General features: G+C 41.1%; 2 protein-coding genes across 2 annotated transcripts; both read left to right on the forward strand.

Annotated features, from left to right (window-relative positions):
* Nucleotides 1–401: 401 nt before the first annotated feature.
* Nucleotides 402–2142, forward strand: trim63a (tripartite motif containing 63a). The gene has a single exon (XM_048234852.1). The coding sequence runs from the start codon at nt 541–543 to the stop codon at nt 1615–1617; it is 1077 nt and encodes a 358-aa protein (XP_048090809.1). The 5' UTR covers nt 402–540; the 3' UTR covers nt 1618–2142.
* Nucleotides 2143–5645: 3503 nt separating this feature from the next.
* On the forward strand, nt 5646–24137 carry mlpha (melanophilin a). Its single transcript, XM_048234615.1, has 16 exons — nt 5646–5943; nt 6513–6693; nt 7514–7735; nt 8577–8689; nt 9939–9980; nt 11748–11812; nt 12226–12315; nt 13139–13247; nt 14214–14410; nt 16896–16976; nt 18785–19009; nt 20777–20947; nt 21989–22150; nt 22536–22610; nt 22918–22966; nt 23202–24137. Exons 2-16 carry the CDS (start codon nt 6584–6586, stop codon nt 23243–23245), a joined length of 1755 nt encoding a protein of 584 aa, XP_048090572.1. The 5' UTR covers nt 5646–5943; nt 6513–6583; the 3' UTR covers nt 23246–24137.
* The last annotated feature ends 490 nt before the right edge of the window (nt 24138–24627 follow it).

A 24627-nucleotide genomic window follows, 5' to 3' on the forward strand; every position in this document is an offset into this window, starting at 1 on the left:
TTTTCCAGGCTCAGATATACGTCTGACTAGTGTATTCTCTCTGTTGCACATTGTGTCTTTTATAAGGGGCTATACGGACGGGTAAACAAAATACTCTTACTCAACAAATCCTGTTTGTTGCTTGTCACAACATGTTGTCTTGCAGCCAGGAAAAACTTGGTGTCTGGGAGCCCATGCTGTCACATGGGAGGTGTTTAGCTTGTCTGTTTGATTTGTCTCCCTCGTCGGGCAGACAGGGGCAGGGGGTTCTTGCGCTAAGTTAGGCATGTGATTTGCCTGGGCAGGGGATAGGAGGTGGCCGCTCTTCCCCGAATTCAGACTCACAAACAAGTGGTGGGAGGACTCGTGTTGGGGTCAGATTTCACAGCTGGCGGAGGACTATAAATGAGCCCGAGGGCTCCCTGCACGGGCAGATCAAAATAAACCTTTGGACAGCAGAGCAACAGCGAGAAGCCAAGTGAGCTACTCCGATAACCAACGAACAGAGGAAGAGCGGCAACCGGCCTGAACTCCACACTGAGAACCCGTGGAACAGAAAACATGGACATTCAAACTGGTCAGATAGTGCGACCTCCGAGTCCCATGGAGAACCTGGAGAAGCAGCTGAGCTGCCCCATATGCCTGGAGATGTTCACCAAGCCCGTGGTGATCCTGCCCTGCCAGCATAACCTGTGCCGCGGCTGTGCCAACGACCTCTACGACTCCCGCAACCCCTACCACTTCTCCGGGGGCATCTTCCGCTGCCCGACCTGCCGCTTTGAGGTGGTGCTCGACCGGCATGGTGTCTACGGCCTGCAGAGAAATCTGCTGGTGGAGAACATCATCGACATCTACAAGCAGCAGCTGGAGAACAGCAGCAGCAGCAACAGCAACAACCTGGAGCCTCCGCTGAAGCCCAAGGACTCCAAGCAGCCCATGTGTGAGGAGCACGAGGAGGAGAAGATCAACATCTACTGCATCACCTGCCAAACCCCAACCTGCTCCATGTGCAAGGTCTTCGGCCAGCACAAGGACTGCGAGGTCTCCACACTGGAGAGCGTCTACGAGGGGCAGAAGACGGAGCTCAGGAACTCGGTGGACATGCTGGTGGCCGGGAATAGCTGTTTACAGGCCGTGCTCACCCAGATGGAGGAGAACTGCACGACCATCCAGGAGAACGCCGAGCTGCAGAAGAGGCGCATCGGGGAGAAGTTTGACTTCCTGTACGCCATCATGGAGGAGCGCAAGGGCCAGCTTCTGGAGAAGATCACCCAGGAGCAGGACGAGAAGGTGGCCACGCTGCGGTCGCTAGTGGAGCAGTACAAGGGCCAGTTGGAGGCTAGCACCAAGCTGATGGACACCGCGTCCCAGAGCATGAGCAACAGCAACGTGGCGGAGTTCCTGATCTCGGTGAAGGAGCTGATCACTGAAGCTAAAGATACGGCCAAGAGATCTCTTCTGGAGAGGCCAGAAGCCGGCTTTGAGAAGATGGACCATTTCACGTTGTTCACTGAAGAGGTCGAAGCAATCCTTGCACAAATGGACTTTGGTATCGATGAGGAGGAGGAAGATGAGAGTGAAGACAAGGAGGAGGAGGAGGAGGAGGAAGAGGAGGAGGAGGAAGAAGAGGAGGAATGAGAACAAATCTTTGTTTGAGACAAAGACTTGAATGACTGTTTTGGGAAATATTAAATTACACTCACACATGCACACACAGAGACACTAATACATACATTATCCGAGCTGCTGTCATAAAACAGAATAACAACATTTGTGAGGGAAAAGACTGGAGACTGAAAAGTGCAATCTTAACCAAGCAGTTTTTACACAAACAAAACAAACATTTTTGTACTGACTTTTGAATTTTATACTTTTGTATTTATGTGAAATGTATGTTTATATTGAACTATTTTTGATATCTTCAGTGATAGATATCTCTAGATGTTGACGTTTACACTTGAGTATTCTCCATTTTATGCTTTGATTAGTCAAAGTCTAGTCAAGATGTAGTTAAATATTATTATTTGTAGATGTAGATGTCTAATAGTCTATACATTTGTTTGAATACTTGAAATAATACAGAATGCACTTGATTGTTTAAAATAATAAAAATAATTTTCATTGGAAAATTCAGTGAAAATAAATGGATTAAAAAAAAACAAATCCTTCATTTTGGTTGTTTTTTACATGTTACTGACCTCAAGCCTTTTTAAATTCAATTCTACTTGGCATTCATATAGGTAGTAGTATGCAGACTATGCCCTAACTTAGACTGCAGCGGTGGTGTTGCCGTTGAAAAGGCGGGCTATTTTTACGGGGTGAGAATGAGAGAAGCAATGGCACTCCAGGAATAGCCGAGCCCTGTGCAGGCAGTTTCAAGTTTCCACGGCTGACCCAGCAGCAGCAGCACCTCACAGCTACAGCTGCTGTCTGGCATGCCTGGCCAAGCCGACTCATGAGCAGGGACGAGGTCAAACAACAGGACACTGCTATGTGCTAAGTGTCACTGAGGGAAAGTCCAGTTATCCAGTACCACCGACTAGGGGTTTTACCTTCCATTATGTTTTTAGGTATTTACTGTATACAGTAAGATAGATTCATATGAGGAGCAGAAGGAGCAGGAGGAGGAGGAGGAGGAGGAGGAGGAGTAAGAGGTCAAGCAACAGGACACTGCTATATGCTAAGTATAAGTATTGCTGAGGGAAATTTCAGTTATTCAGTACCACAGACTAGGAGGTTTGTTTTTGCCTTCCCTTACCTTACAGTACAAGTAAAGGATATTTACAGTATAAGGTAGATTCATATGGATGTAAACACACTGTATGTAACCTTTATTGGCCATGGATCAAGAGCATGAACCTGCATACAGGAGTGTTTTCTACATATTGAAGCCTCACGTTTTGGCCGGGTCACACTTAGGATGAAATTAGAGCTGTATCTTCTGTCGGTCAGCACTACTGGTCTGTCTGGTTAAGGCCAGATCGTGAGTTAGATGATTTAATCTCCATCTAAATTTAGTGTGGATCTGCTTATACCGGCGGCGTATGATGGCCTATGAACGAATCTTACTTTCTCTTGCAAAAAGGCCACGCTATAGCACATTGCACAGATTGCAAGATCTCAGCCATCCCTACAGCTCCGGCATGACTGGCCATAATGGTGTAACAGTGTCTCTATCTCTCATGATGAACCCAGCGGCCTATGGTCATCCCTTAAGAGGAAATGGCCAGAGGTCATTTAAATCTATCTAACGTCCTTTCACACGCCTGCTAGCTATTGACAGCTTTAGTTCCACACACAGTGAATAATTAGAACAGACTTCTAAGTTCTAGAATTAGACTTTTGTTCTAGAACTTAGAACTTGGGGACATTAGGAAACTGAGAAGTGTCCGAAGAAATGTGAGGCATTACTTGACAACAGTGGACAACAGGAATACACCATACCTTCAAACTGTAAATCTTTTCAAATTCATTACACAAACTGCAGAGGTATTAATATCAAAAAGAGTATTAAAAATATTAATACTGCTTTTATATGTGCAAAATGTAAAAACATATACCAGTACTGATGATATACTGTAAGTCTGTATATCAGTGATACACTGTAGTTGAGCCACCTGTATGTTTATTTAGATATCCACTGTAGAGTGCCCACGTAAACCTATACTCATAGCTATACACATGCTGGAGTTTAAGCACGAGAGCTTGCATAGCGCTGAGCAGTGTGTGGCTGTCAATCACCACAGGTTTATATTTGTGTACAATATTGCTGCCTCATAAAATACCATGGCTTTGTCTAAACAATACCACAGACAATAACTTTTATCTGGCTAAGATATTTAAAAAATATAATATAAATATATAATATAATAGAAAAATAGAAATAGAAGTGACTAGTACTATAATACACATATCTGTATAATGTGGTGGGGTCTATATGGCCAACCATCACAGTGACATTGGAAATGTAGTTAGTGCTCTCTGAAACTATGAATATAGAGCGTTTGAAAGACATCCCTTTTATCCCTTGTCAAAGACAAAAGCCTTTCAGTCTGATTTTATCCTATCTGTTCATTAACCTTCTATATTTGGATCACATCTCACTAAATCTTAATTTAGGTAAGTAACCTAACCTTCGCTAAAGTAACCTTTCACAGACTGGCAGATGTCAACACCTAAATCAGTATTTTCATCCACACCCTGTACAAATGTGCTTTGATGTACAAACAACCATGCTTTTGCACTGTAAAAAAGGAAAAGTAAAAAAGGGAAAGTCAGAGGTGTTCAAATGATCAATTAGTTCCAATAGTCATTCAAACTGAGCATTCTATTGGTCTGATTGAATCACGAAAGATTAGTGTGTACACTGTATAAAGAGGGGTTGAAGCACAAAACACTGAATTACACAAACTAGTCATGTTTCTCTTTAAAACACAATGCTATTACATTTAATATATGTGAGTGCAACCAATGTCCACATAATATAATAATAAGTATAACAATATATCTGATGGATTATTTTTTTCAGTGTGCAATACTTTGGTCTGGATGACTGCAGACAAGTGCAGGACTGGTGTTACTAAATAAGAGCAGGACTTCCCCTGGCTGGGTCCCAGCCCCACAGTATCTACAGGCAGAGCTACTTCTGGAGAAGTGATTCAGTCGCCCTTACACCTTATTGCACTGAAGGGCACTCTCTCTCTCTCTCTCTTTCTCTCTCTCTCTCTTCCTCCCTTTCTCTCCCTCCCCCCCCCCCTCTCTCTCTCTCTCTCTCTTCCACCACTGTTGGCATCCAGCCTGCACACAGAAACCAGGCCAGCTCTTGGTGTTAACAACTTGGGTCTGACAGACACAGTGCACAGCTGATTACAAAGGTGCATGCAACTTCAGACACTACACATAGACAGACAAATATAAATATCTGTGTTATACAGTTTCAAATTCTTTCAAATTTGACAGAATGAAGATGCAGACTGAAGGATGTTTGACGTGTAAAAATACCCCCCATTCATATTTAGACACTGCCTGCCTGTACATGGTGATTACAAAAAATAGCCTTCACTGCTCCTGTCACCTTGCCATAGTGGTGATGTAGTACAGTGAAGTGCAGAAACAGGTTGAAGCTATGACATTTTCAGTTGATATTATTTTTAGCAAGGCCACCAAACTCTTAATTTGTGCAAGACTTCTTCTTTGAGGTGTACAGTTTTAGCAACTAGACCACTGCTCAGACTGGGTAGCTAATGCACAGGAGTGGACGGCAAAGCTGATTTAAAATACAAAAAAAATATTTGTACACACGTTACACAGTATAACTCCAAAATACAAAACATATTTGTTCACACACACACATATGTTACACATAGTATAACAGAAAATTATAATTGTAGGGTATAGCTTCACTGACTGTTGATGACTTTCACTATTTAGCTGGCCTATTTTATCAAGAAAAAATATAAAACTAACATTAAATCTGTAAAATAATAATAAAATTAATAAAATTAACATTTATTGTTGCTTACAAATTTGTAAGCAACAATAAATGTTGCTACAAAAATGTTGCTATATTTGTATACATATTTTGATGTAGCAAACCGATCCTTAGGGGGCACATACCATTATTCCGTGGTTAGCCTGAAGAGGCCTGCTCATCTAACACTAGCCTACAGAGAGACACACTAACATTTCTAAAACCTTTACGTCGTGTATGAGTGTAAAATGCCAGTAACCTTGAGATACTCTCACCATATGCACTGTTGAGAAGTGCCCCATTGGTTCAGTCTTCAGAATGAGACATTTGTCCTGTATTGAGCGATTCCACGGGGGCGGAGAAGGATCTCTTTCCCATTTCCCTCCCCAGAATACCAAGCCATGTGATTAGCAGGACGATACTTCAGTGCATTCGTAAATCTGTTGCCTAACTTAACGGGAAATCAACGGTAAGGGTGAAGTGGACGGAGAACGGTAATACTATTTTGATATTGCTTTGCATGTTATAAGAGGAAGTAGTTTACATACTGTAGTGCCGAGTTCACATAATCTACATATGAGAATTGATTTTTCTTGCAAAGTTGTCAATACGCGATGACAAGATTAAGTTTAGGCTACTGTGAAGACCGCTTGGAGGTTTTGTGAAGTAAATGTATTTGAGGACTGTTGATATTGAATATTTCACGGTTAAGAGACCACTTATTCCAGTAACATTTAAAATAATGCATGGGTAGGCTTATGAAATAAAAAGGTTAACATGTCTTTGCAGTTAGTAATAGTTCCACAATTTAATCAAATAAAGATGGTGGCTTTAAATAATGTCACCATAATTCTAAAATCATAACTCAGGCGTTTTTAATATAATTCAAAATCTTGTACTGCATAGATTGCAATTATTGATTGCCATACGTACTCAAATTGTAAGCCTTCATGTGGTTGTTTATTTGTAGCCTGGTTGCATATTGCAGAGTGCATGAGCAATGTTACAACAATCATTTGCATCTTATCCTAAGATTATACATCGTATCCTGGCTTTCTGATAGACTGTTTTGTAGATGGTTGATGTCCTAGCAGTGCACAGTTTCAGCTCAGTGGACATAGAGTAGCTGCCACCATGGACAAGAAGCTGGACCTGACGCGCCTAACAGATGAGGAGGCCAAACACATCTGGGATGTGATCCAACGAGACTTTAATCTGAGGAAGAAGGAGGAGGATAGGCTGGGGTGAGGATGTCCACTGTGACAGTCACTAAACACATTTACTAATGATTTTCACAGCATAACTTTATTTCGTATAATAACTATGACACAAATACCCAGACTAGCTGTCTGAGACAAAGCATTTAACCTCATTTCCTTGAGGGAAGCAGCATATGTCGTTCACACAGGAGAGAGAGAATTTAATGACTGACAGCAGGCAAGAGACCCTTGGGCCTGTGCACTAGCTGGTATATGTAGACCATGTGCTTTCCATAGAATATGTTTGGGGCCAGGAATGCTGGTGTGAAAGCCTCCTGTTGTGAGTCAGATCAGGATGATGATCATGATGGAGTCACAAGGCCGATGTGCACCGAGCTTCCCCCTTGGGAAAACAGGACACCATGAGGACTGTTCTCTCTCGATCACAAAGACTCCTCTGTCTCCTTTCATGTGTCCATGGAGGATATGTATTTTGTTTGGTTTTGTGTCTAAGGCTTTTAGTAATGGCTGAATTGTATCGCCCAAGGAATCCAGTGAGAGCAGAGGCCATTATCACTGTGTTGTTTACATGCTGTTGCTATATTGGTGCGTCTGACCCGACCTTGGGCTGGGACATTTGTGGTTATTAGCATTTATTAGCATGCCACATTTACTAAGAATATGAACCAAAGCATTAGCAGTAGTCGTAAGGATATCAACAAGATTATCAGTGGAAATTGCCTTCAAGGAGACATTTATCAAGATTAAAAATGTGTTTTGACCAGCAACATCCTGAAGTAGTACACTATTGATCATCTCTTTTCCTGAAAGTCATTCTTTCTCACAATTGGCTTCTTGCTTGCAGGCAACTGAAGACCCAGATTGAGAAGGAGGACACTAAGAGGGAGCTGCTGACCTCCCAGTCCAGTCTGACGGAGTCCCACTGCATCCACTGTCTGCAGCCATTTCAGTTCCTGGTGAACAGCAAGCGCCAGTGTTTTGACTGCCAGCTGTACACATGCAAGTCTTGCAGTCGCTACAGCAAGAAGGATCATGGATGGGTCTGCGACCCTTGTCGCATGGGCAGGTATGATCCTATGGGAAGGTGGTGACAGAAGCTTTCTCAAATGTAAAAAGCTGTTATGTTAAAGTAACATTACCAGAAGCCTAGAAAACGGCTGCCAAGAGCAATCAAATAGTGCCAAGAGCAATGTAGAACACTTTGCATTTACACGAACAACAAAGTAGGGTCTATTTGTGGATGATAGTGAGTGTCAATTTTCGGTTGGGGCCAAAGTGACATCAATTAATGCAGTTCTGAGCAAGGCCCGGAATAGCATGGACAGCTGAATAGCATATAGCATAGCCTTTAGGAGCAACTTCATTATGTCAAGATAAGTTGCTTTTTAAAAACCAAATTAGTTTTTGAGCCTAATTAATGACTTAAAAGAGTGATTTTAAGAGTGGCTTTAAAGAGTCCTTTGATGTTACAAAGTTGCCCCCAAAGGCTATGTCATATGTTAGTAAGTTGTAAATGCATAATTCCAGTCCTACTCAAAGCTAGATAGATAGATAGATAGATACTTTATTGATCCCCAGGGGAAATTCAAGGTCTCAGCAGCATACAGACAACACATACACATTCTTTAACAGCCGAAAAAGTAATTAAAGTATATAATATGAAAACACAACTAAGCAATAAGGACCGTAGAAGATAAAGAATATACTAAAATACAAATTACAAATACAAATACAAATTAGCTGCTCTGATTGACGTCATTTTTGTCCCAATTGAAAACTTACACCCTTTATCATTCACAAATAGTGAGTCGGTCTTGGCACACACTGGATGGGCAAGGTCTAGCTCTAATTGCTTGTTAATGTGCTCGCTGTTGAAGCTATTGTGTCTTGTTGTTCTCTTCATGCAGACTTCTGAAGATTGGAACACTGGGGTGGTACCATGACAACGTGCGCACCCGCTTCAAACGTTTCGGCAGTGCCAAGGTGATGAGGTCACTGTATAAAAGGCTGAATGGAGAACGTACGTCCTATTTAAAAAACTCTGATAACCTTTGGGGATGTTCAGTCCATCACATGGGTCTCTATGTTCCCATGAGGTAATCCCAGTGTGTCAGCTGACAGAGCAGATGATGTGCTCTTTTGACCGTAGCACCAGTATGGGTAAACAAGAAACCAGTCTGTTAGGTCACAAATCCCCTGCGGGATCTTCATGGACTGTTCGTTCATTTTTGTAGCACTTTGAATGGTATGGTAAATAAATGCTCAGCTCAGACATATTGGGATGACATGGCATGACATTAACACTGTTACAATAGAGGATTGCTGTGGTTCTAGCTTCTTAAAGTAACATGTATGCACTATGCAATGGCAATGGATAGAGTCAATATGGACATCATTAGATACATTTTAATGTTTTGCTTTGTTAAGTTGTAATCTTATAAACCACCTTATAAAAACTCAAATGTCAGAAAAGAGACAGGGAAAGCTCTATAGTTTGGCCAGTGCTACCTGCTCTGCTTGAATGGTCCTGGGACTCGGGGATGATTGCATGGAATGTGAGCAGCAGGGGATTAGATTAAAGGAACATGCCAATTTATTAGGAAGTTGGCTCATTTGTGTGAGTTGGAGGATACATACCCTTCTCATTAGAGGATACATACCCTTCTCATCTCTGTGCATGCAATGACCCAGTCTGACACTGTTAGCGTAGCTTAGCATAATTCACTGGAAATTCCATTTTAGCTATAGGCTAGCTAGGAAAGGCCTATTCACACCAAGAACGAGAACGATAACTATAACCATAATGATAAAAGCGTTCACACTGAACAACAATAAGCAAAGTCTCTCCTTGTGTTAATGAATGACGGTTAAAATTCGACGGGTTCTGATTGGCTATTAGCTTGGTCGTTCTGAAAATGTCCCTGAAAGTGATCCCCAGCGATTTAGTTGTTCATGTCGTTATCGTTATAGATTATGTGTGAACGTCGTCATTCATATTAACAAGAACGATATTTATTAATAGTTATCGTTATCGTTCTTGGTGTGAATGGGCCTTAACTGGTCTAACCCACTTCCTGTGAATTATGCTAAGCTAGGCTAACTGAGTTATTGCACGCATAGAGAAGAAGGGTAGGTATCCTCTTTTCTAACTCTGGATTGACTGGATAGACTGCAAACAAACAAAACTCCCCAAAAATTGGCATATTCCTTAACAAATAGACGTATTTCCTGCAAAACTGAAGTGTTTAAACATCTCTCTTCTCTCCCAGGGCCCCGTGAGGATGACACTGTCAGCATGCCTGAAGTGCGCAGTGAGTACAGAAACTCCCAGAAAATTATCCACCAAGGAGAAGGTCAGAGAGCCTGATGCAGTCTGACATCCGTTTGTTTTTTGGGTCATTCCATGTGAAAACAGCCAATATCGGGGTATCATGTACATGACACCTCTCAGATTTTGCTGAAAAGCGGTGAATATATGCCTTATGTTACCAAACAAAGGAATCTGAAGTTTCAGGTCAATATAACGGTTTGCCTGTGGCGTCCATTTGAATTTCGGGTGCCACGGCCCTAATTGACAGATTGGAATTTCACATTTCATCTTTTGCCATTTTTGGAAGCCCATAACGTCTGTTCTAATAGTGGTAGAGGGCTGTTTGGGCAAGAGGTGGGTCACCAAAGTCCTAAAAAATGTTGACGGCATGTGTGATTTTTCACTTTTTTGGTGGCCCTAGCACCACAATTAATGATCATATTTATTCTAAACAGGATTATTTGTTATATGTGGGAACCTTGCTCTTGCCAAAATGAATTTGAAGGGTATGGTACCACTGGTGGGGGTTTTATGGGGGTCCAAAAACCCTCTCCGGCAGAGGTGACTGTTTTGGAACCCCATATTTGGACCCCCAAATGACCATGTGGGCACTTGATGATCCTAACAGGATTTATACCAGATAAAGATACATATTTCTTCTTTCTTTTAATGAAATAAAAATTTTGACTATGAATTCCTGTTTAGACCATGACAAAATTATGCCACTGCTTCCACAATTTCTTGGATAATAGTTAAAGACACTATTCAATTTTATTTTAAATTTTATTTGGAGAGTGACAGGGGCAAGGAAAAACTCCCTTTTATTTGTAGTGTTCGTACACTATGTAACATTCTTGTTATTTAGTTCTTTAAAAGTTTGGTGGCAGGTCTCTTTCATGGGGGATAAGGGGTTAATCCGTGACAGTCTTAGTATTTAATTGTTTGCCATCACTGAGGATAATACTGAGGAAATATTTCCACTATTTTCATGCTTTATCATCACTAAATTCTCCCTGATCTACATTCCAGACTTCTGGAAACAATGTCCAAAATGGTGCATTATGATGAATAAAATTCATATTATGGAGCTTCATAGTCAAACATTTTATTTCATTAAAAGAAAGAAGAAATATGTATCTTTATCTGGTATAAATCCTGTTAGGATCATCAAGTGCCCACATGGTCATTTGGGGTCCAAATATGGGGTTCCAAGAGTCACCTTTGCCGGAGAGGGTTTTTGGACCCCCACCAGTGGTACCATACCCTTCAAATTAATTTTGGCAAGAGCAAGGTTCCCACATATAACAAATAATCCTGTTTAGAATAAATATGATCATTAATTGTGGTGCTAGGGCCACCCAAAAAGTGAAAAATCACACATGCCGTCAACATTTTTTAGGACTTTGGTGACCCACCTCTCACCCAAACAGTAAGGAATGTTGATTCTGCCTCCGAATTGTGTAGTACAGACTACAATGAACTACCACGCCAGTTTCCAGCCCTCTACCACTATTAGAACAGACGCTATGGGCTTCCAAAAATGGCAAAAGATGAAATGTGAAATTCCAATCTGTCAATTAGGGCCGTGGCACCCGAAATTCAAATGGACGCCACAGGCAAACCGTTTGAGATATTGACCTGAAACTTCAGATTCCTTTGTTTGGTAACATAAGGCATATATTCACCGCTTTTCAGCAAAATCTGAGAGGTGTCATGTACATGGGTGGCTGAGTTGGCGTGGAATGACCCTTTTGTCCGTTTTTCTCAGGTGCTCATAATGGTCATCATGACGACGACTACATGGACGCAACTGAAGCTCAGCGTTACAAAATGGTACCATGCTCATCTCTACACAGAATTGAGAAAGGATTCATAAATAAGATGGAACAATTTTTCTGAAAGCAAATGACAGAGCTTAAGGGCTGAGTTACACCAGGCGCGTAACTGAAGCGTTCCGTTCGCGTTGCGTCTGCTGCAACAATTAGCTTCCATTATAATCAATGGAAGTAGCCATTTTTTAGCCATCATAAACACCAGACGTGACAGTGGGGCGTACGTTCAAAAAAAATAGACCATTCATCTAAAATGGATTTTACGCGTTGCGAACGGAGCGCTTAAGTTACGCGCCTGGTGTAGCTCATACCTAAATCCCCAATTTTATGGCAAACTCACGAAGGGTGTACAGATTAGAAGTAGAGTCACCTTAGTGTTACTGAACAGCTTTCTTCTTCTTCTGTTGTTCTTAGATGAGGAAACAGAAGCGCCTTCTGTCTGTCCACCCACTGGACTTTGATGTGGAGGAGTACATGGCCAACTCACGGCGGCAGTCTGTGCAGGTATCCAAGAGGAGGTACCAGGGTCACTCACCCAAGGGGGAAAAATACTCATCTTGTACATTCAGAATGAGTGGGGATGGGATTTTATGCCTCTAACCCAGTGGTTCTCAAACTGTGGTATGCGGACTCTCTCTAGTGGTACTCCGGGAGTCTCCGAGATGGTTTTTTTCTTTCATAAAGATGAAATAATCACATCAAATTATATCAAAATATATACAATAAAAAATCCTTGATCAATGAAGTTAAATTTAAACTAGTTTTTGCTTTCTTGGGGAAAAATGAAGTAAAACAGTATGTGCAATGTAAAATATGTAGTTTATTTGGTCCACGCTACTGAATTTTAATAATGTCAGTTATAATGGTGATACTTGGAGAGCCAATTGTTTTCTGAGGTGGTACTCATTGTGAAAAGTTTGAGAACCACTGTTCTAATGCATCCCATTTGGAGCCATGATTGAATGAATGTTTTTGATCATATCATGTTCGCTTTCTTTTCCTCTGCTTGCCATCACAGCTTAGCTTGTCAACCATTTGCTAATGCTTCATACAGTTAAACTAGCCTATTGGCTCCTATTGATTGATATAAAAAATTAATATGGGCCTACTTTTTTCATGAAAGACAAAAAAATAGTTTAAATTTAACTTCAGTGATCACGTGGTTAAGGATTTCGAATTTTGGAGAATCCTGGAGTACCACTAGAAGGAGTCAGCGTACCACCAGTGGTACCCGTACCACAGTTTGAAAACACAACAGTTCTAGGAGAAAACGTGGCACACTTTATTTACTTTTACCGTTGTCTTCCTGCTTGTCCTGTGAATGTAGTATATTCATGAGGAAAGAGGCTCACGGAATGACCTGGACTACAGTACAGAGATGTATCACCAACACCGCATGAACCGCAGGAAGAGTCTGGACCGATACACACGACCTGGTGAGTGTGTAAATTGGTTTTCAGTGTTTTTATTTTCGAAGGGGGGGGGGAGGGCAGCGGGTGTTATGCCTTTAATCCAATGGGCAATCTGTAAGCAGTTATCTAACCAGTTCAGTAACATCAGTTGCTTGATTAAGGTTAAGAAAATGTTAAACCCTTTTCGCGTTTGCTGGAGGGAGTGGCACACAACAGTTTCACAAAGTCGGTCTACATTGCCGTAAAACAAGGTCCTGAAGACAACAACCACAGGAAAAAGGCATATTTGCCGATGTTTTAATGTAAACAGGAAGTTGATATGCCAGTAAAAGCGAATCCAAAATGGAGTCGTGCATAGAGTGCATAGGACAGTGAAGAGGGTGGGATCTCTGGTGATCCATCTGGATAAACGCTGCTGTCATGCAGACAGATAATCCCCTCTGCAACTATGGTAACAGGTGTGTCTTGATGTGCAGAGATTAGAGGAAAATGGTAGCCTAGAAATGTAATTTGCTGCCAGGGTAGTCTAGCAACTTCGATAAGGCCAATCACAGGTGGGCTTAACATAATGATTGATGGCATAGTTGTAATCGGTCGGGCTGAATTCCCTGCTACTTGAAAACAAAGAAAAAAGAAGATGGAAGTTGCTGTTGGTGAACAGCGTGACACGAGTTCAGCTTGAACTACCCAACTAGCTCCGCTGGTGGGAAAACGCATGGGACTCATGAGTTGTAGCGCTATCCTATTGCGTGCAGTGGGAATTTGAAAGACAACCGATTATCCCGGCCCTCGGACTGAGCACTGCGAACGGTGAGTCCCCAGACCCTACATCTTGATGTGGGTCTGGCTCGTCAGGCTAGGAAATATATATATAATTTATTACTATGCTATTAACAATTGAAATCTAGATTATTTGTTGTTCATGTCAAAATCAATCAATCAATCAATTAATCAATCAATCATAAAAACACCATTCTGATTCTTCCCCAGATGATGGGCTGTATGCTGAGCACAGGATGGTGCGGGCGCGCTCCCTGTCCAAGATCAGCGCTCCGGTGCCCCAGCGGCAGGTATACCTGGACACGTCAGAGGAAGAGGACGGATTCCGCTACCCAGTCTTCCAGCTGCCCCCCCGCAGACGCAGCAGCAGAGCCTCCTCACAGGAGAACATCAACCAGCCCCCACCGGTGTGTGTGTGTGTGTGTGGGGGGGGTTCATGGAAGAATTTAAATTACTGTTGCAGGCTAGTGGCATTTCTCTGTCCATATAGCCTACATGGTGCTTGGACAGTAAACAGCAAGTTTCTCAGTCACTATCAGATGATCTGATTAATTTAGCATGACTTGTCCCCACATGACGAGCTCGTAATGTACTTTACACTTCACCTTAGCTAACCTGAGTAGCGCTGCATCAGTATGTCAGCTGAATAATGGACAGTAGCATACTGCTCCTCAGGCTTTATCAATTAGGCAGGATCATTATGTTTATTATTCTAAAACTGATAGTTCCGGTCCTTGATTGTGATTGGCTGAATCACGTTTGATGCCATTGTAAAATACAACATAAACATACACCTTGACCGCATTTCATTCTATATTACTGCGCTACCATAACTTGATACAAAAGTTAAAGTAGCTGCGTCTTGACATTGCTTGGCAACGATTCAGATAGAGGAAATATATTTCTTGGTGGAAGAATGATTATCTTGTTATATTTCTAATTGCTGTGCCTTTACTTTATGAAACGTTGGCAGGTATTTATAGTAAGAGTTTTAGAAAAGCAATAAGCCACTCGAGTCCGTAGGTTACACTGATTCTACAACAGCTAAGGGGGGGTTTAACAACGCCTACTGGTTAGCATTTCGGACTTGTAACCGGAGGGTTGCCGGTTCAAACCCCGACCAGTAGGAAGCGGCTGAAGTACCCTTGAGCAAGGCACCTAACCACTCACTGCTCCCTGAGCGCCGCTGTTGTAGCAGGCAGCTCACTGCATCAGGATTAGTGTGTGCTTCACCTCACTGTGTGCTGAGTGTGTTTCACTAATTCGGATTGGGATAAATGCAGAGACCAAATTTCACTCATGGGATCAAAAGATTATATACTTATACTTGTGCTTTTGTATCGCCTATATTTTGTTTGTTGATGTTTTGGTAAAGTTCCATGTTTAGGAAATACTATAATATTTCCTGTCAGGTTTTGTAAAAAGTTCGGACCCAAGCGCAGAATCAGTTCACAAAAACAAGTTTATTTAACAGAAGAAACAACTCCAACATCCTGTCATACGGTGAAAGCTGAACAAAAAGCAGACCCTCGGTCACAAAACTGAAGATAGCAAAAGGCTGACAAACCAGAAGCACAGTCCAAAGAGTATTCCACAGGCAGGCAATGGTCAGGTCCGAGAAGCAGTCCAAAATAGCACAGACAGGCAGACAATCCAAATCGGCAGGGAAAATCCATGAGACAGGTCACAGGCAGAATTCAAACAGGCAGGTAGACAGCTCAACAGGTAGAGTCAGCGGCTGAATGTGCTCAGACAAATAGCTGGGACAATCTGACAAACTGGGGCTGACACCACACAGAATAAGTAGGCCTAATCATTAGGACTAAATGAGGACAAAATAGCCGACTAGGATGACAACAGGAAGTGAAACATGACAGGTGAGGGCGGGATCTTTACACAAAGAAAAACAAAAACACATGGTTGCAAACACCCAAAATGTCCAGCAGGGGCCTGTTGCACAAAAGCAGAATTAAGACATCTAGGATAAGTTACTGAGCTGCGCTCAATGAATCCAAAACAAGAGTGTGCAGGCTTAATTGGTTGCACAACAAGCAAGCCAGGATGAGCAGACACGGATTCATCAAGCCAGGTGAAACCTATCCTGGATAAGTGCGCGCTCACGGCTCCCTCAAATAGACCCCGCCACCGATCACAGATTCACTGATTCACCATGGCAACTAGAGCGGCTTCATTGCTTCTTCTACGGTGTGAAGTAGGTAGATAGCCTTCTCACAACAGCAACAAACAGCAACACCTCTGTTAAGGAGAATATTGCAACTAGTGCTGCGACCACCACGCGTGAAATGGTTAGGCACTCCCGTGATGTCACATTGTTGCATGACCGGTCGGGAATGGCGAGTATGTAAAAGTTAATTAATGATCACAAACATTTAAATAATGACAGTGGGTCAAGGTATATGTGATAACAATGTGTAGTGGGCAGTGGAATAACTATTGGTTTCCGTTTGTGGTGACTGCTGACTGAGATAAGGGATGAGATTAAATAGATCCTGGAATTTAGCCTGGTCTGGAGCAGGCTTGCTCCACAGAATAAATCGCCATGGTAACTTATACCATAACATATCCTGCTGCCCCCTATCCCGCTTTTGTGCAACTGGATCACGGATAAATTGAGCCAGGATAACCAAGATATCCCGGCTTAATCCCTTATCCTAGTTTTGTGCAATAGGCCCCAGGTGTCGTGAAAGCCGGAATACTTACAATTTCCTGTGTGTATGTGTGTTTGTATGTGTGTGTGTGAGTGTGTGTGTGTGTGTCTGAGCGTGAATGTTTATGAATATGTGTATATTCTCATTAAGTCCTGTTCATACCTCCTTTCTTATGAATGTTTCTTTTTCCTTCTCTCCTTCTCTATCCTCCTCTCCTGGCCAGATAAATGAGCTGAACAAGCGCATGTCTGCTATTGAGAGCCTCCTGAATCGACTGGAGGAGAAGATCACCTCCCCCCCTGAGGTAACTATGAAACGCATCTCAGATAGATGCTAGCATGAATGCTAACCCTAGCAGAAGATAACCTTCACCGCTGAGGTAACTATGAAACACCTCTCAGATAGATGCTAGCATGAATGCTAACCCTAGCAGAAGATCACCTCCCCCGCTGAGGTAACTATGAAACACCTCTCAGATAGATGCTAGCATGAATGCTAACCCTAGCAGAAGATCACCTCCTCCGCTGAGGTAACTATGAAACACCTCTCAGATAGATGCTAGCATGAATGCTAACCCTAGCAGAAGATCACCTTCCCCGCTGAGGTAACTATAAAACGCCTCTCAGTACGTGTAGTGTAGAGTAGTGTAGTGTAGTTCAGTAGTGTTCTTGTTCTGAGCTGAAATACCTGTTTTAAAGATACACAATGGAAGAATTGATATCTATGTCCCTTGGCCCAATATTCAACTTCATTTAGACCAGGGCTTAATATGGTTAAAAGTGATTGCCAGCTTGGCAACCAGGCATGAGGTTTTGGTTGCCAAAGCCAACCAAATCTGGTTGCCACTTGTAACAATTCGGTAGCCAAGGGTAACCATGCAACCAATAATGTCGATCCCTAATTTAGACAAACACAGTTAGTCAAAAGCTGACAGTATTAAACTTTCTGGGTGTGCATTGGCAATATCAGAGACTTCCTTCTCTGTATTTAAGTCAGTGTAGCATCAGAATGAGTTTTGAAGCCTTTATTTTAAGAACTGTATTGTTTTGCTTTAAAGGTTAAACGCTAAACTGTAACACTGCTGAAGGGGTTTTACTTCAGTGCAGCGCCTCTTAAGTGAGTGAAGTAAGTGTGGATAGAATTATGTCAGATGGACGAAGTATCCCTATAAATAATCTTTATCCTGTGACCCCAAATGACTTGTTATTTACGACAGCACTCAACACTTGGCTACAGAATTAAAGAGCACAGGGTTGGGGTGAGGGGTGAGGATCAAGACTAAAAATACATCGAAATTGAGTAATACATCTTTTAAATGCAAGTTTATCTGAGGCTCCACAGATACAGGAAATGACTGGTATTGGTATTCATAATGTTCATATATGTTCAGTGTGTGTGTGTGAGTGTGAGTAACTTAACTTAATAATTATTGTAATTTGCACCTACAGAGTAGAGCCCTGCACGGGACTATTTTATTCATCCCGCCCGCTCCCGCAATGTGCACGTCCACTCCCGCCCGCTCCCGCAATGTGTATGTCCTTTCCCGCCCACACCCGCAAAACTCTTGAGAATTTATGCCCGCGTAATAATAGAGATGCATTGATTTTGTATCTTCTCCCATCCCGCAGGAGAAACACGTCATTTTATAGACTATTAATAAAGAGATTCATGGGGTTGATTGTTTCTCCATCCTGTCGCTAGTGTTAACCTTTCCTGATTGCTTCGTTTCCGACCATAGTCAGAAAACCAGGGGAGACTCGTTACCTCCAGGGCCAACGTTATAAAATAAATAACGTCAGGGTAAAAATCCTGTTTCTGGTGAGCAAATGAATGAGCCTGGCTTTTAGCCTGGGGTTTATTTCGCACACTGCACACTCGGTACAAGACTTAAACTTATTCCACTAACTCTACTCCGGTCGCATACACGTCTGCTTCCTCTTTCTCTCTATCCCTGCTCTAACCACTTCCCACACACTGTTATAGACTAACTTGCCATACATAACTGAAAATTCCCGGAATTTTGCAATCCTATATGAGGGACATCCTTATTGCACTTTGACCTTTGACCCTAAGCCTTTTTTTTGACCCAAGCGTTTGTCTTTGTGGCTGTAGCCTGCGCGCGGCTCATCGGGGAACCAGCAGGTGGAGGCGGAGAAGCTGAGGAGGAAGTTGGACGAGCTGATGAGCGACCGAGCTCTCTCATCCGACGAGGAAGACTCCGGAAAGAGAAGCACCCAGCCTAAAGGCCCTGGGATGAAAGCCGGTCCGCTGGTGGCCCCTACTCCAGAGGTGGCCGAGTCCAGCTCCTCCAGTGATGAGCCTACAGAGGCTCAGAAGGCAAGATCTAGTATTTATTTTGCCCATAAGCTGTGCTAAATCTTGTAACCATGAACACTGCTAAAGCTACTATTTATGTTGCTCATAATCACGGCTAAATCTAGTTAATTTTTTTTCTAAGGCAGCTTTGCATTACATATATCTCAAATGCTATGCTAACATAACCCAACTGTTAAAACTAATGACCCTTTTATTAATATATCATGACCTGTTTATTTTGATTACCATGGAGACAATGTGCATGAGCAATGCAGCGTTAGAACTATATTATACCCCATTAATGTTCTGTTAGAATGCTGGAATTATCAAAAGCTGGAAACACTGCTTGTAAATTTTAATGTGTTTGTTAGCCTGGCAGTAGACCAGCGGCTGCTGGCGACTATACTGATTGGAAAGTTTGGGAGCATATGCATCTTGTTTGGTTAAAGACATAAAAATGATAAAGAATCCTGTGATCTTCTGGATCTGTACTGTAATGAATAAATATATTTTCCACACAAAGCATATTTTCCAGATTCTAAGTTGCATTTTTTTAACCATGACAGAGCTACAGGGTCAAGTTTGGTATAGTGTAGGCCTAGAAATGTACAGCAACCGATCAACAACTATCTGTTGTGGCGACCTGTAGTATATCTTGTCCATATCTATATCTAACCCTAACCCTAACTTGCACAGAGTCTGAATCAGAATTTCTGTATTGTCATTTTCATTGCATAACAAAATTGCATTCACACAACAGAACAAATAGTAGCAATAATATATCTTGTCCACTTGCACAGAAAAAAAGCACACTCTCTGTTTATCACCTCAATCCTACATAGTTTTCATGACATAATAAGGTCTTTCCAAATAATTCAATACCACTCCTGTAATTATTCAAAGATAATTAACCAGACTTGAATCGACTGATCTAGTATTTGTTATCTTATCTGAAAAATTAAGTAATGTAGCTAGTCTATGACCAAGTAGGTTTGCTATGTTGCTATGCTATGCTTTTTGATATGTGTTTGTGATGTTGCTTGTATATTGCTGAACTGTACTTACACAGAATAGGAATAAGAATGTAAGATGCTAGAGTAAGAGTGACCGATGAAGAAAAATGTCACATGGACAGTAATCCTGATGAATTGCCTTGTGGTCTGCACAGGCATGGGAGTAATAGGCCAACGTGACTGATGCAAGTTATCTTAATATTCATTGAGGCATCTGGTTTAACTTATCGTCTGAAAATTACAGAAGGAGTAAAAAATCACTCAAAACTCAAAACCTGGCCAAGGTATTGTAGCAAAACACCAAGATGAATAAGCTTGAAGAGTTTCCAGTCAGTATGGCTATCACTAACATCTACTGCTTGGACTAACCACTGTGAAGCTGCACTGTGCAGCTGAGCAGGATCATTTAATGTGATATGGTGTCTTCATTCATTTTGTATTCAGAACACTGTCCAAAGGTTGCAAAAACAGGTCCTGAGCCAGACCCAGGCTTAGACAAGGCCAATGTAGATCCTTTCAGTCTTTTCCTGGAGGGTTTCCGGTTTAATCGTTCCAAATCAATGCTGATAAGTTGTGATTTTAGCGTAGCGCTCTATAAAATGTCAACTTTAAAACTGTTCATATATATTTGTTTATCCATGAGTTACCATTAGCTCAATGTTGTTTTCTGTACCACCGGAAATGGCGTGGGAACGCGTGTTTGTTTATGTAGTTGAAGGGTCTATACTGTATGTGTACTAGTGCCTAATGACTGTCCCCTTTACATGGCTTACAGAGATCTTCTGCGGCGGCCCTTTGTGACATCACAACTGAGGTTCTAAGAACCATTAATGCGACAGAAAGTGCAATGACTGACTTGAGCCCCTCAGTGCCCAAAGACAGACCTCAGTTAGTGGGAACAGATGTCAGGCAAGCAGATGAGGCTTACAGAAAACTTGAGGAAAATGTAAGCTTACCTGCACTCAATGAGATTTCGTCACATTAAAGTATAATGTCAAGAAAAGGTGCAGGAAGTATTTCTATTCAGCATTTTGTACATTTTGCTTGTCCGCATATATTTTGCAGACAACTCAACTTTTAACTTTAACTTAGCACTAGACCTTGATACATTAAAGATACGTTTTCAAATCGAAACAGTGGAAACTGTTTTTCACAGAAAAGAAATATTGATCAGAATTGAAAAGTAAAGAGAATCATGAAAGTATCACTGAAACAGGTCAATTGACTTGTTGAAATGAGAGCTGTGGTTTTAATGCATGTTGGATGGAAAACATAACAGAGTTGTGCAGCCTTAACCAGACCTAACACTTTCTCGCATATGCAAGTTCATTTTAGTTTCACTCACTGGTCACATACCAAAGAAATGCATCCAGAGTATTTCGGAAATATGATTGATGACCATGCAAAAATCCTTACAAACATTATTGAAATAATGCCTCTCGTGTTAAGAACATATGGAACGTTCTGGGAGTTTATATTATTTCTGTGATAATGGGCAATAATGATGTAATCAGATTCTTTATTTTCTCTGCACATTTCACACAGATTGAATTGTACTAATGTGTAGTGTGAACTGAAATGAGATGCAACATTTGGGGGCAAACACTGAAAATGTGTTTTCCAGTTGTAAGGGATTATGGTAATAGATAGATAGATACTTTATTGATCCCCAAGGGGAAATGCAAGGGATAATGCACGGGCTCAATGCATTGATTGCAAACCACCTGTAACTTTAGATGTATTATATTCATTATAAAAGGCATTGAATGTCGGTTTTGTGGAGCTTATAATTAGTCAATGAATATCAGGTTCCTGCAAAGAATTTCATCACCGGTAGATTTATCGAGAACAATCATCTTTGCCAAAAATACTCTGGATGCATTTGCCTGGTTCTGTAAGTGTGAAAATTCTGAAATCTTACATCATTTTTAATTTCCATTTTTGATGACTGCTGCCTGTCATGTCTGAATTGGCTGCTTTCTCATAGGTGTACATGGCAGCAGGAAAGTCCTTCGACATGGAGAAGACGTTGGAGGATCTGGAGCTGAGCACCAGAAACCAGTACGGCTGCATGACGGACTCCGAGTTATCCGAACTCGAGGACCAAGTGGCTAAGGCGGCCGCCAAAGTCCAGTCCACAGAGAGCGAGGTAATGAGCTTGAGACTAGTTTAGGACATAAACCTGTTTATGCTATTTTCATTGTTGATAATCATTGCTGACATTTGCTGATATTGTTGTCATTATTACTATTACTATTATGCTTAATGTAGGTTTTACAACTTAATTTGAAACTATACATTAACTTATAGTGTTCAGTTACTGTAAGTCGCTCTGGACAAAAGCCTGTGCCACATAGACAAACTTGATCTCTGTGTCAGCCTGGACTATCTGTGAATTCTATAACACCTGGCAAATAAAAAAAAAAAACAAGTGTCTGTATTTTTTTCTTGGCCCTCCCCTGGGCCTATCTGTCTCCACTGCCACCCCATGTCCTCCTTCTCTCCTCTGTACCGATCTGTCTCTTCTCTCCCAGGTGTCAGACATCGAAAATAGGATTGCTTCCCTCAACACTACTGGACTTCCGACAGACAAGACAAAGGTCAAAAAGGTGAGTATTTCTTTCTTGGTTCAGTGTTTGCCATATACAGTAAAATAATGTTTTTAGTGTTTGCCATATACAGTATAATAATGTTTTAGTGTTTGCCATATACAGTATAATAATGTTTTTAGTGTTTGCCATATACAGTATAATAATGTTTTAGTGTTTGCCATATACAGTATAATAATGTTTTTAGTGTTTGCCATATACAGTATAATAATGTTTTAGTGTTTGCCATATACAGTATAATAATGTTTTTCGCACTGTAAACAAAAACACCCTTTTTTCTTACTTCTTCTTTCTAACACATTCGCAGACATTGACAACATCACAGAGACGAAAGTTTTCTCAAGATGTTGCAACAAGTAAGATATAAAAAAGCATGACATCCAACTCCAATTATCCAAATCTGCTGCATGTTATATGACAAGATTTAAATAAACCTCTCTATCTGCAGCCTTTTCAGGACACCCCTAATCCTAAACCGACCCAAACCTAGAAATAATGTTCATAGAGTAATGTTCATTTTTCTGACTTCTTTCTTCGTCTTTTTTGCCCTTTTGAGACGTCTAAAACCTCTCTTTGTTTCCCACCCATTAGAACCCAGTAATGGCTCAGGATTTCACAGGGAAAAGATCAATTAACTTTTGAGAGGAAGATTTCCTCCTCACTGGTACTGACTGCAGCCATTACAAATACAGTTCAATGAAAACTGATGTCACAGGTGTCAAAAGTGGCTTGAGTGACTCAGAATGCAAATATTATTGTCATAATGTTGTCTCCAATGTATTTATTTAATGTTATGATGCATTAAAGCAGAAGTGTATATCATAAAGAATCATAAGGTGATGTGGGAGGCATTATCACAATGATTATTAATAAATCAAATAAACAAAGTTTAATAAATCAAATGAATAAACCAAACTGCTATTACACATTACCCTTATAATAATCAGTAGCCTAATGTAACTGCCATATCCACTTTTGACATCTGTGATATCATAATGTTATGGATATGTAGTTACCTATGTAGGCTAGTGATAAGTGCTGCTCTAATGAAATATTATGTAAATGGAGTCCTTTATCCACCACAGTGCGCTCATACCCAGCCTTTAGGACCTGCATGCAATGACGGAATTTCCTGAAATTCCTTGTGCTCTTCAGATTTCATAAGGGGAAAAATAGTGTCCTTTCTTATTGGTAGTAGTTATAGTAGTAGCAGCCTAGTAGTAGTAGTAGTAGTAGTAGTTGTGAGTAGAACATAGGCTTGTAGCTAACGGTACACTAATAGTATCATTCATTTAATGTCAGGAGTGATTATTCTTCATTTAACTTTTTGTGTGCTTTGTCATCTTGTATTCTTGTATTCATTGTTACAATTTGATTCACTCTGTGTCTGAGAGAGCATGGTTGTGTCAGTATACAAGTCATATTTAATTACACATTGACGATGAACCTGATGATTGGCCTGATATGATTAAAAATGAATGTCTAAATCAGTTGTGCTATGTTGACTATTAAAACTTAAAACCATTATATCTTTGTTTGCTATATTTTCTTTTTCTTGCTAATACGTGATAGTCATTGATTATTCATGCAGTATTACTAGTTTCTGCACCTCCTTGGTGCTGTAATGGTCTACACTGCGCCCTAGTGGACATATTAATGAGTGAATGTTCTCAATGTAAACGAGCCTACAATATACCTTTGGTCCAGCTTCAGCCTCATCTATATTACGTTCTAACCATTTTACACAGTTCCAACAATTAGAGAGTAATCAGCAATCAGAAATAATATCTGCACACTTCAGTCACACTGTCAGGAAAGTAAATCTACAGTAAAAAGTGAATGCAAAGTCGTCGTCGTCCCCCCATGCGTGTGAGAGAAAATAATCATTCCAAATATGTAAGTATCTAAGTACAGTAGCCTACATTGCTCACTGTAATGGACAAAGATTACCTCTAGGGGCAGCTGTAAGACTGAGCAATACTGAAGATCAGCTGTTTAGATCCACAGATTTGTTATC

The sequence above is a fragment of the Alosa alosa genome, chromosome 23 (assembly GCF_017589495.1).
Source record: "Alosa alosa isolate M-15738 ecotype Scorff River chromosome 23, AALO_Geno_1.1, whole genome shotgun sequence".
NCBI classification, from domain to species: Eukaryota; Metazoa; Chordata; class Actinopteri; order Clupeiformes; family Clupeidae; genus Alosa; species Alosa alosa.